The sequence below is a fragment of the Blennius ocellaris genome, assembly GCF_963422515.1.
Source record: "Blennius ocellaris genome assembly, chromosome: 7".
In the NCBI taxonomy this organism is placed as follows: domain Eukaryota; kingdom Metazoa; phylum Chordata; class Actinopteri; order Blenniiformes; family Blenniidae; genus Blennius; species Blennius ocellaris.
Genome location: NC_137656.1, coordinates 9,973,578 through 9,986,794, shown reverse-complemented (window position 1 = coordinate 9,986,794; position 13,217 = coordinate 9,973,578). Strand labels below are relative to the sequence as shown.

Below are 13,217 nucleotides of genomic sequence, written 5' to 3'. Positions count from 1 at the left end.
CATAATACCACAGCCCCTGGGACAGATGAGAGAATATGCAGGACATTTATCCCGACAGTCAATATTGGATTTCTCACTAAGCAGCTGTGCCTGCTCTCTCTGACATTCTCCACCTCTGCACAGTGATCCGTCCTGATTAAACCAGCTTTTCTACTTTATCAACATTCATTACATGACCTGTTCATGCATGGCCTCAGAACCCAGGAGTAGCAAAGTTACATGTCTCACGAAGGGGTTTTCCTACTGCACTTTTTCTTGTGTTCAGCTGTCTACAGAAAGCTGATACATTGCATGACGCCTTGTGTGATATTAGATGTTGCTTTTGGAAACCGGAGGTGTGTCATGGTATTCCCCCAAAATGTTCTCATCTCAACTGACATTTTGGATTTGTTTTAAGACTTTACTGAATTCAGCCTGATCTAACTATTTTAGTACTCCAAAACCAGTCAATGAACTGCGATTTGCAGCTCCATTGAGCAAATGTGTGATAATTATTTTATTTCTAAATTAGCCAGTTTCAATCTTTATTTGCTTGTTCACATTATTCTTGACTTATGAGATACACATTGCATTTATGGTCAAATATTTCAGGATGGTAGACCAACATAAAGTCCTTACTGTAAGTCCCTTGCTTTCAACAGAAGCTGAACATTGCCACCTACTGGTTGATGTAGAGTTGAGCAGATTGTTGTCATTTTTTTGAAACTGCTTGGTAACATTATTGATTTTTCTTTTTTTTTTAATTAAAAAAAATCAGGACAGATTGTCAATAAATGTGATGTCATCTCGGTATCACCTAATGAAATATGTCTGTTAACTCTTCAAAGAATCACACAATTATTGTCTATTCAAAGCATAGCTGATAAAACAGAAAAATGCCTGAAAAAGAGGCTGCTGTTTATAGCTGATTGCAGTCAATACATTTATGCAGTGTACTGAATCATTGTCATTGAGTGAATTGATTATGTGGACTAATCAATGTTTATTAGGCTGGATAAAACTGGCTAGACCACAGTGGAGGCTGAATGATGAAGGAACACATTTACTGAGTGTCAAAGGCCCACCCACCTGCCTCCAACAGGCCTGTTTCATAGTGTAAAGAAACTTCATATTACACTCTAATGGCAGCACAATGTAAGACTCCAACTCTCTGACAACCTCAGTCTTCATGATGCTGGTATGAAAAAAATGATAGATGTGACACTATTTGCATTTATATCTCAAAATTGAATGTTACGACCAGCCATGATTAAGTCAAAGAAATGAGGTCTTGCTGAAATTGCCTCAATACAGCAGTAAAAAAAAAAGTTGATATTACTGTCACGCCATTCAAGAAGCATCAATGAAGTCTAATAAAACTATGTGCATGAAGGTTCTTCATACACCAAAATCGGAGGCTTAAATGACAAGGAAACCACTGACATGTAACTTTAAATAAATGAGGGACCGTCCAGTTGAGTGACAGACGGAAACTCCTCCTCAAACAACATGTGCACAATTCATATAACATTGAATGTATCTTAAAGATCAAATGAACTGAAGGACCTCAGCTGCAAAATGTATATGACGATCTTGTGCGTGCTCTAATTACAACTCCGCCATCAAAGAAATTAATTACCAAATACCCAAATCCTTGTGGGATCTTTTCCGCTGACAACTGAAAAAGAAACTACCACAACGCATGAGTTGAAGGCTCCTGTTTGAAATACATCATCTTGAGGCTCTGCCCGAAATCATCTAAAATGACTGTATTCTCTCTGTGAAGTCTGCATGTTCTTCTCCTATGTGGGGTTTTTTTTATGGGCTGTGGATGGTTGTCCTCTCGTGTTGGCCTTGTGGTTGGCTGGCTACAGTTTGTGGTTCGTCCTGCATTCTGCCTAATTTTGGCTTTCGGGACTTTATACTGCACAGTAAAGATGGAGTGTTTTCTCACAAGAAGACATACCAATGTTAAACTGTATACATTGAACTGTGTTTTTCCACGTGGTCATGTTTCAAGGAGATGGTTTAAGATCATACATCACAATAATAAATGAGCTAAAAAGACAGAAAATACAAGACTGATTTTTGCTGCACTTCTTTACATTAAAACTATTTGCTAATTTTCTTAGTTCCTACTAATTATTCTTAAAGCAGCTGAAAACGACCTTGTTTAATTTGTTTTAGATTATCTGGGTCACTGTGCCTTTGTTTAAATTTGTTCTCTGTTTGTGTCAATCTGTCTGATCATGTTTCTTTGAGAAAAGAACATTGCACATTGCAGTCTGTAATTATACTACTATGCAGAATTATTCTCACTATCTGCATGCACCATAAGTTATGTGTTTTGTTAACACCATGCTAAACCAATCAAAAAGTACATCACATGCTGTTTTATTATTTCTTTTTCTTGTCTTTAGTACTACAAAACAATAAAACTAAATGTAATTACCAAGCTCTTCAGAAATGCAAAACTAAGCACCCCTTTCCTTTATGTAAAGGTTGATATTGTGCATCCTTGGTTTCGGATTTAGGACTATAAATGCAAATCCTTTATGAAGATTTATTGTTTCAAACTGCTTTGAATGCAAGACTCCAACTTGCAACAGCAAACCAACAAGCAGGACAACATCAGAGGGGCGTCACTGGACCTCCTCTGAAGAACTCTGCTGGAAGGTAATTAAAAAAAAGAGTGTGTTATCCATCGCTCCTCATTAATGCTCTCTGAATTAACCACTTTCAGGGGAGAGGAATAGGGAGGAGGGGGGCAAGGAAGAAAATCCATGCAGACTTTAAAGTAATCTCTCTCTGTCAGGTCGGTCCAAACGGGGAGGGTCAACTCATTACAGCCCCCACAGGAGATGAATGGGTCAGTTAGGCTGTAAAGGGGAGCCAAGCTGGGCCACTGTGTTGACAGACAGACTCTCACAAGAAGTGTGTGTGTGTGTGTGTGTGTGTGTGTGTGTGTGTGTGTGTGTGTGTGTGTGTGTGTGTGTGTGTGTATGTGTGTGTGTGTGTGTGTGTGTGTGTGTGTGTGTGTGTGTGTGTGTGTGTGTGTGTGTGTGTGTGTGTGTGTGTGTGTGTGTGTGTGTGTGTGTGCGCGCGCGCGCCGCAAAAAGCAAAGCAAAAATACTTAGCAATAAGTGATGAATTTGCCAGGGAGCAGGTGTGCAGGAGGAGGTTGCATGCTGGGTTTTTAGGCAGGGTGAAGACTCTAACGTCTGGAGTCAACAATCACTGGGATTCATCGTTGACCACATGGAGTTAGAGGCGGTCATGTCTGTGAGGGCTGCTGCAGCCACTTTTTGCATCATAGCTCTTAAATTGGACTTAACTTCTTTTTTTTATATCTCTAACACACAACTCTGTTAAACAAAGTGATATGCATTTTACTACACTTGTATACATCTTTTTTAGATTCTCACTCTGGCCTGAATGCACTGTTTGCACTGCAAAAGGAACTCTATTAGAACCTGTATCAACATTTACCACCAGATGGTGTTGTAGCATTAATCCTGCCTCCACTTAGATTTGTTTCATTTGTGACAAGGTTTGTCTATCCAATGAGTCATCCTTTATTGTTCTGTATTCAGCATCTGGAACCAATCCCATGTAACAATGAGTGAAGGCAGGTTTCAGCCCAGCCGGGTCACCATTCTATCACAGGATGAACACAGAGAGAGACAGACACCCAAACACATTCATGCCTATAGGCAATTTATAGTCATGGTACAAATACATGTTTTTGGATCGTGGGGTGAAATCTGAGTACCCTAAAAAAAAACGCACACACCGACAGTGACAGTGAGTTCATTTCTGGGAAGCACACAATATTTATTCAGTCATTCAGAAAAGGGTGGAGGTTCAATGGTGATAATTGAGGGAAAGAGATTGGATATGATTAGATTAAATCAGATTTTAAAAAATGAACTCTGCAAATAGACCAGCACAGAGTAAATTGATGTATCTGCTCATCATTTAGAGCACTCTAATGACACTGTGGGGTTTCTTGTTCATTAAAATCTATCGATTCATTTAATAAATTGGATGTAACTGATTACACGACATATTGTAGTACTGCATCACACACATCAGGGCCTTTGTGTTGAATTGCCAACGGGCAAGCGTTTAAACCACACACACACACACACACACACACACACACACACACACACACACATACACACACACACACACACACACAGTATAGCATTTTGCTAACATTTCCCTTCCCAGCTGCTGTCATTCACATTAGCAAAGCTCACTTTAAAGGCAAGGCCCCGGCTAATAGGTTCAGACATCCATGCAACACAAAGACACTGTCAGACAACTAATTATTATCACTGGCTACTGGCTTTCAAATGAAAGTAATACACCTTGAGTAGGTCAGCAGCACTGCAACACAACAGCCTGTAGAGCTGTTGGACTAAATTCCATTCATAACATCTATTTATGTTTTGTTTTGTAGTTTTAATCCCTGAGCATGGCATCTCAGACCTTCATCAATGTGAGAAAATGTTGCTTTTAATTAGCTCAGAAAGTGAGGGCTGCTCCATCAAATGTGTGGAGGATCGCCCTCTCTTACACTCGACTACGTCTGACTTTGACCTTTCCCAGTGGCAGAACCCCGAATTAGTCTCATCATGATACGTTTGCAAAACAAATTACATCACAGCAGCTCATTCTTTCCTTTCTCTATTTATGGTCTTGCTATGGGCCCATTTTGAGCTTCTTGTTGTACAATATATGACTCATGTCACTGTTGTTGTTTTGTTAAATTAGATTATATTATATTGATCACTGTTGTGCATTTTAATTCTCTGTAACCTATAGCGACGAAAAGTTGCCCTTGTTTGTAGTGGAGGACAGCCCCCCCCCCCAAAAAAAAAACCTTGCTCCTTCATTCCTAATTTTTCCATTAGCAACAGATTATTCTGAAGTGAGTGCACTCAGCTGTTAAGGAGGTCTCTTCTAACATGCATCACTTACATGTTAATGCATTAATTAAGTTAGTTAATGCATTCATTATTCAAAATGTGTTGGCTATGCGGGGGTCACAAGCACATGACCTTAAAGCAGCAAGAGTGAGTGTAACGTGAAAGTGAGAAAAAGCAAATGCAGGCATGTTTCAAGATTTTAGTGAAGGTAAATCATGTCATGGAAGGTATGTAATTGAGAGATCAAGTGTTTTGATAAGAGCGCTATGATGCACACTTGGATTGACGCTGACTTGAGTGGATAGGTTAGTGAAACACAAGCGTTTTCTCAAGCGAGGTCTGCCGACATCACTTCTGAATCCCACAGAGGATTTCGGAGGCAGCCCAATAGCCTGAAACCACTCACAGTCTTTGACCTCCCACGATCTTTCACCCGCTTCACACTCTGACAGGTTTTGTTTGGATGCGTGGTCAAGCCCCAAGGTCCTTTTACTGCAACTAAACAACCAGATTATCACCAGATTTAACGAGAGAGAGAGAGAGAGAGAGAGAGTTTAGCATTTAACATTTTCCTCTCCATGAATGAATCAGCGGTGACGTATTGTGCAGCTTTGTTGGCTGTTACGTTATGTTGGCTGTTGAATCAGCCAAAGTATCGTAATAATATTATTGTGTTCTACTTCATTTTTATTTTTATTTAACTTACAATGTTACAGTAGCCAAAATGTATAGACTGCAAATGTATTGGACATATTGGCGTCTATCTATTTGCGTCATTTGACAATAGATTGCAACCTTTCTTATTTGCCACTTAATCAAACATACACATATACCACTATTTTATATTATGTCAACAAAAAGCTTTTTTTTTCTCTGGTGCTCTCGTCTTAAAATTGTCATACCCATCAATTGTTTTGACCAAAATGGGATTTTTTGAAGAACGTCTTCAATTTCATTATGGAAAGTGTTCATACAAAATAGATCTTAATCCAAATATTTTCATTTTGTAGTTTCTAGGTTTTTCAGCATCCTTTTGCATGGGCATTTTGAATGAATGGATTCATAATGGGTTGTAGGATCTCAGTTTCCTATTTTACATTCTGGAGATCCAGATTGTTAGGGATGATCACTCCATTAAAAACAAATATACAGTGTCATATTGTTGGAAGTCTTTGCCTCTTTGTTTCTGGCACATAGTATTCATCTTTGGTTGGTCATCACCCAATAATAAATACATTAAAATACTGACACTAAAGTCAGCCACTATTGAACCATACATACATTTATGTGAAAAAAAACACATCTTTTTAAGTTGAGAACAAAAAACAAACAAACTTGATTGTAGAGTCAGATTCAAACTAATGATTTGGTATACAGCACATTTATAAAGTTTGGCACTATATGATTAATATTAATTCCATTAATCTTAAACAAGTCATAGGCCAATTAGTCTTTCTTTATACACCACTAAGCATCTTTAAATGTGCTGCTCCAGTCCTGAAAGACAGTTTTATTCACACTTGGGTGGCTATGTGTGGTGAGGTGATCCTCTCATGTCAGTCTGCTATAAAAGCTGGCAGCTCCCATGCAGCTCAGTTATTCCCTCCTCAGCTTCAGGAAATGCTCCTCTGGAGAGAGACGCACTCCAGCATGTCCATGGCTCTGCGCGCCCAGCTCTTCCTCTTCCTCATCTCCCTCTCATCACGGATGGGGCTCAGTCGATACATTGAGGTAGGGTCCAGTCTTCACAGTTACGAACAAGGAAATTTTAGTTATTGCTCAGGTGATGCACATGATTTGACAAGTTTCTGTCATGTCTCTTCTTAGGACAATGATGCTTCAGATGGATTATATTCTTTGCTCAGTTTGGCCCAGAAAAGGGAGTCAGAGGATTTCATATTCCGCCGACCTCTCAGTAAGAGTTCCTCTTTAATGATGTATTCATTCAAAGTTCTTCTTGATTGTTGGTTTAAAACATGTATTGTCACTGGGCAAGGCTCATTGTGCACCACTATCCATGCAGGACTGACAAATCCATTCATGGACACATAATGCTCCTGACATTAAGTTTAAAATTCTAAGAATAACTAAGATCTGTGGTGTCTTCAGTAGTACAAAACTGTTTCCATGTACATTTAAACCAACATAAGTATGTGCAAAGATATTTGGATTTCATGTGATATTGCAGGATGAGGTTAAGGCTTCAGGAATAAATAAAAGTCTGTGAGAGCCACTTCAGAATATAAATAATCACTGTAGTTTGTATGATTCATGGACATGCTGTGACATTTTCTCAGCACAATTCAATCATTATTAGTAATGCCATTTGTAATAACACATGTATAATTTCTTGTGTATGTTCATGTGCAGTGTAGGTGTAATACTATTTATTTATATTAGTTAACTTAATTGGTTCCTCCTGTTGAGGGAGGGTTGCAGGTATTAGTCTCGAGCTGTAAAAAAGATTAAAAGTTGCTGCACCCCAAAGTTGGAAGTTGTTGCACTTTTTGCTGTGTCGGTGAGATTCAAGAAGGAGGGGAAATAACCAAACGTTGTAGCCAGATTATTACCCACAGCTGGAAGTACTGCATAACACCAACACTTGAGAAAAGAGGGTTAGAGAAACAAAATAAAATTATCAAATAAACTTTAGAACAGTCTAACAATTACAACAGTTGCAGCCTGTATTTTTCAATAAGAAAGTACCTACTTCAACTAGCATGAGTGGAGTTATTTGCTTAATGTTCATGGATCCTGTCAGCTGTCAACAGTAAAATGTCACATTCAACCAACGATTGCAATAAAGCATATGCAGTATGAGTTTGTGAAGATCTTTGACGGGACTCATCCTCTCATGCCTTGAAGAACTCCAGCTAAAGATTTAACTAAAATTCACTGTAATTTTAGCAGGGTAAAATCCTTTTTTTGCTTGCTTTGAATGCACATTTAAGTCGAGCAGGGGATTATTTGTTTAGTTGCGTGAGTGCGCTTAGATATCCTGTGATGTTATCCTATCAATGCATTTACAATGTAGGAAACAAGAAGCAAGCGCTGGCACTGTAAATAGTATGACTCGTCAAAACATAAACGTTTTGAGTAAAGTCAGGGTGAAGTAGACACGGTCAGGGTCAGAGTGAATGCTCAGGAAATGAAATTAAATCTGCATGATGTCTTTTGAATGGATGAATATGTAATTCGTAGGATGCTTGGACATGTTGGCCATGGACGGCTCTTTCACTTTCGTGGCTTCTCGGCCGCAGCTGGCTTGTGCTGCTTTCATCATCGCAGAGCCCGACGAAGTCATCAGTCTGGAGCTGTCTGACGTCAACATCGACTGCAGCGCTGGAGACTTCATCAAGGTTGGCTCTCTCTCACCACCTCACCCCACCCCACCCCCCAACCCCCACTCAAAAAAAACAAAAAAATAAGAGAACTCCCATTCATCTCCGGCCCCCACTAAAAGTGTAGGACAGGAAGTTCAGGGCTTTGCTATTTCATCCTCTTCAGTTTGATTAAAATGATGCCAAACAAGGTTAAGGCTGTGTTTAAGGGCCAAAAACCACACTGGATTCTCTCTGCATTGGTCACATCTCCCACAGCAAGTGTGGGAAGAGGAGCCTTTAGTTCTGAAGCCAAGCCTTCGAGTCTCGTTGCAGTTTCCGTTCATGTGGGCTAAAGTGGATGAAGGAATGGCAGAAGGAAAGACCGGGGATGTTGGAGATGTTGGAGATGTTGGAGATGTTGTAACCTGCTCAGGGTTACAGGTCAGGTCAAAAGAGAAACAATCGCAGCCTCAATGTGACTTGCACACATGAGGGGATTTCAACCAGAAAACAAGGCTAAACAGCAGACCTCATTATTTTCAATACAGATTTATTTAAATGAGACTTTATGATTATTTATAGAATAAAAATCATGTTGGATTATGTTTGTAATTAAATATGATTCACCACACAGCAGTGTTGAGGCTGCTGAATAATCACAGTGGAATAAAACCATTAGACAGGACAGCTGAGGTTAAACAGTGTTGCCTTTCGTCAAGTTTATCTGAACAGGCAAACCGTTTTCTGGAGAAAAAAACAACAAAACAAAAAAGGGTGAAAGCAGCCATACATCTGAATTTTACTGAATTCAATGATTTATTAAATTGAAGTGTTCTCTTTTCTTTAAGCCCATATTTAATCATTTGCTTCTCAATAGAATAGAATAGAATAGAATAGAATAGAATAGAATAGAATAGAATAGAATAGAATAGAATTTCAGTTACAACAGAAGTTACGTATTGATAACAATGGCGTAACTATAGCAAATTAGCGTGACTGTTCATTTAGTTTTGCTTCATAGTATTGTTACTGTAAAAATTGAATTCTCACACACGTTTACACAATTCATGGTGTCTTCATTTCATATCACGTGTTCCTTCTGTAGATGTTTGATGGCTGGGTTCTGAAGGGAGAGAAGTTCCCCAGCATCCAGGACCACCTTCTCCCTGTTCACCAGCGTTACACAGACTACTGCTCGTCTGCGGCGCCTGCAGTCACCAGCCGATCCTCTCAGAACGTGGCCATGATCTTCTTCAGTATTCACAGCCCTGACAGTGGCTTCAGCCTCACAGTCAGAAAACTTCACAACCCTTTCCGTGAGTCAAATTAAGTCTGAAGATCCATGCACAATCTGCAGCAGCAACAAAATCCAAAGTCTGAACAGCAAAAAACAAAACACAAGTTACGTCCAAGGTCTTGCATCGAAGCCAGATTCATGCTGGCTTAAATAGATTCAACTCATACTGCTCAGTGGTGTGCATGCAAGTGTGTCCCAGACATTTGTGCTCGGTCAAGCATTAATCAAGGCCGAGAGCGACATGGAGAGATTGAATGAGAGGCATGCACCTGTTTTCCAGCTGCTTGACAAACACGGTGTTAACACTGTGTCAAGAAACATAACAATCACGTCTGGCAACACGCTGCTGAGCAACAATAAAGGGAGCTGGCGGAGAACGGGAGGTTGAAGGGATTATCGGGAGGTAAACAGCATAAATCTCAGGCCAGTGTGTGAGGTTTTACTTATATATTCACGATTAACAGCTGCTGTCCACAATCCTGACATTTTATTGTAATCTGATCCCAGTCATACGTTTCTCTGACGTTATTGGAAAACTGGACATTTCCAACAGGAGCAAATGTCAGCTTGTGCTGGGTGTTCTTAACCAAAAGGGGGGGGTCACCTTAGTTTCATATGACATTATCATATCATATGACACTATTAACACCCATTGGGGTTGATTGTCAATAAAAAATCATATATATTCTTGTGCAAGTTAATTATATAAATAATGTTAAAACTTCATATACAGTCTGCAATCGTCATAACAGTTATATATATGGTTATATAGGGCGACCGTGGCTCAGGTGGTAGAGTGGTCGTCTTTCGGAGTGAGAGGTCGGAGGTTCGATCCCAGTCTACACTGGTCTATGAGTCGAAGTGTCCTTGGGCAAGACACTGAACCCTAAATTGCTCCCAGTGGTCGACTAGCGCCTTGCATGGCAGCTCTGTCCCATTGGTGTGTGAATGTGAGCGTGAATGGGTGAATGACTGATATGTAAAGCGCTTTGGGACTGCACTCAGTGTGGTTAGAAGGCGCTATATAAATCTAAAAAAAAAAAAAAAAAAAATGGTTTTGAACAAAACTCATTTTAAGATATAAATACCATAAATGCTAGTTTCAATGAATTAACAACCCTAACCCTAACAATATTACTAGAACAGTAATAATAGTTTCACTTTTCTCTTGTGTTTTAACCCCTCCACCCCCTCCAAAAAAATATCTTCTTTTCTGTGATGATTGGTCCAGTTACTGCATCACAGAAATGTTTATGAGTGAACATGCCTGCAGAAATGAAGTGTTCCCACACCTGATGGTGTCTTTCTCGCCTGCCATGTTGATATCAATACTAATTATTTGTTGATCTCTTTTTTTAAAGGTGAAATTGTATTTTCATGCTCAGTCTTAACTGTGTGCCCGTCACCCCTGATTTTGTTAAATTTGCATCCCGAGGTGTCAGTGATGAGTTTCTCAGGTGAGTTGGGGACTAATTTGAAACGTCCTCTCTTTTCTCTTTTTGTGTCTGCGTGTTTGTGTGAAAAGCATGTAACATCATGTCTCAGAGTCCAGAGGGCAGCTTCACCATGGTGATACCGCATCAGCGCAGGAACTGCAGCTTCTCAATCATCTACCCCGTGGAGATCCGGTTGACAGAGCTCAGCCTGGGGCAGGCCAAAAGCAACAAGATCAGTCCAAAGGTAATAGGTAGAGACAGACACAGTGAGGTGGACACAGTGAGACAGAGACAAGATAACAAATCCGAGCAGCACTGTAGGTAGTCTTTCTTACATTAACACAAATGGATCTTATAATTATAGTGAGTCAACACACCTGGCAGCCAAATGTTTACTCTCTGAGCCTTATTTCTGAATGCAAAGATAGAGAAAAGGTTAATTCTGTAACACTGAGCATCACCAGATGATGCCTGCCTCTGCAGTGATAAGTGCATTGAGTAGTGTTACGGGTCTCCACGAACTTTAATGGAACAAAACAGTGGGGTTTTTTTAGAATCTGTTCTTTACTACTGAATGAGGATTTCTGCACATTTTTAAAAGCTGTATTTCAACTTTCATATCATTTCATATCACAGTTTAGCCAATATAACACACTTTTGATACAAAGCATATCCTTCAACATGCGAATCTAACATCTTGATCTTGTTTGTCACAGAAGGAGGGCTGGTCCGGCTGTTCGGGTTCCGGTGACTATGTGGGGCTGCTGGGAGGGAACAGTTTGGACACTTCGAAGATGTTCCCTGTAGCTGACCTCTGTTTCTCCACCAGTGGGCTCGGTGAGTTCAGCCTCCGCCACTGTGAATCTGTAGAAACCTGACTTTTAGACTGGACATTTTACTTTGAAATGCAGCACCATGATGTACTATGTGACACATTTTCATTGTTTCATTGAAACAATTCATTGCAGAAATTATCATTGTTACATTTATAGTTTGATGCAAATTTTTTTTAAAGGCTTTACATAGTGAAATTAGCACAGTTTTTACAAAATATGTTTTAATTTCACGGAACCCAGTAAAACATCTTTTCATATGATTCTGTCGGTGGCTGCATACTGTTTCATATGTTAAATCACACTTGTTATTAACTTCACATTCGCATTTTGTGGGTAACGTGTATGTTTTCTCTCTGGCTTTCCTTTGTGGCCTTTCAGCCCAGATGAAGATTGGTTGTGATAACTCGGTGGTGAGGCTGGTGTCCAGTGGGAACTATGTCAACCGCGTTTCCTTCCAGTATCGACTACTGGAGAACAACGAGCTTCCCAAAACCCAAGAGAACAGCCTGGATAACATCTGCAGTGTAGAATGAAACTTCGCACAAACATAGACACACACACACGCACACTTCTATCTGTAAATAAATTATGTTTTATTTAACAAATACCATCAGTATTTAATCTTGTGTTTGGCAAATACTTTATTCAGTGACCTAATTATTTTAGCTGTGATCATAGTATATTTATTACTTTCTTTTAATGTCCGATTTCTGGATGGTAGTTAATGTAATTATTAGTTAATGTAAAATTTTCTTTTTGTAGTCTGACGTGAAAATATGTGATAGACTGTATTCCATGGCAAGAACATTGGTTTCTAGTATGTGCTTATGGGAGTTATTCTTGTACAGCCCCCACTGCGTCTTCTCTTTATGTTGCCTTGATTATTTGAAAATAAATATGACTTGCATGATAAAGCACATTTAATGAGCAGTTTTTGTGAGTCACTTGGCTTTCTGAGGTTTCTATTTTTATTTATAAAACTGCAAGTTGCTTAACTGGTATGTTTATACATGAGAATTCATCTACCTCCCAAACACATGACTATGATTGGCTTCAAATGTGAGAAAGGGGACTGTTTTTTATTCTAGTTAAGCAATTATTAAAATAAGTGTTGTACGTTTTTGACTATGCATCTTATTTGTTTGTTTTTAGAAAAGCTGTTTGCATTCACATGCTGACTGTGAAAGTGCATTAAAAATGCAGCCCTGATATTGGATTGTAATGGTTTTGGTAACATTTGAACCATCAGCACTGACATATTCAAAAGAGTTGTTACTTTCATTTATGATAAAATACAAGTAAAAGTAATTGCAACAATCATGAAATTAAAATGTTAACATGGCAAGAAAATGAATTCATGAAATCGACCAAACAAACTATGCAGAATCAACACTGATATATTAACATGC

The 13,217-nt window shown here is 39.2% G+C and overlaps 1 protein-coding gene across 1 annotated transcript; it reads left to right on the top strand.

Moving 5' to 3' along the window:
* Nucleotides 1-6,566: 6,566 nt before the first annotated feature.
* LOC308132655 (corticotropin-releasing factor-binding protein-like) lies at nt 6,567-12,341 on the top strand (the record flags this gene model as incomplete). Its single annotated transcript, XM_080499823.1, has 7 exons — nt 6,567-6,647; nt 6,744-6,831; nt 8,118-8,275; nt 9,345-9,555; nt 11,062-11,216; nt 11,689-11,809; nt 12,187-12,341. 7 exons carry the CDS (start codon nt 6,567-6,569, stop codon nt 12,339-12,341), a joined length of 969 nt encoding a protein of 322 aa, XP_080355949.1.
* Between the last annotated feature and the right edge of the window lie 876 nt (nt 12,342-13,217).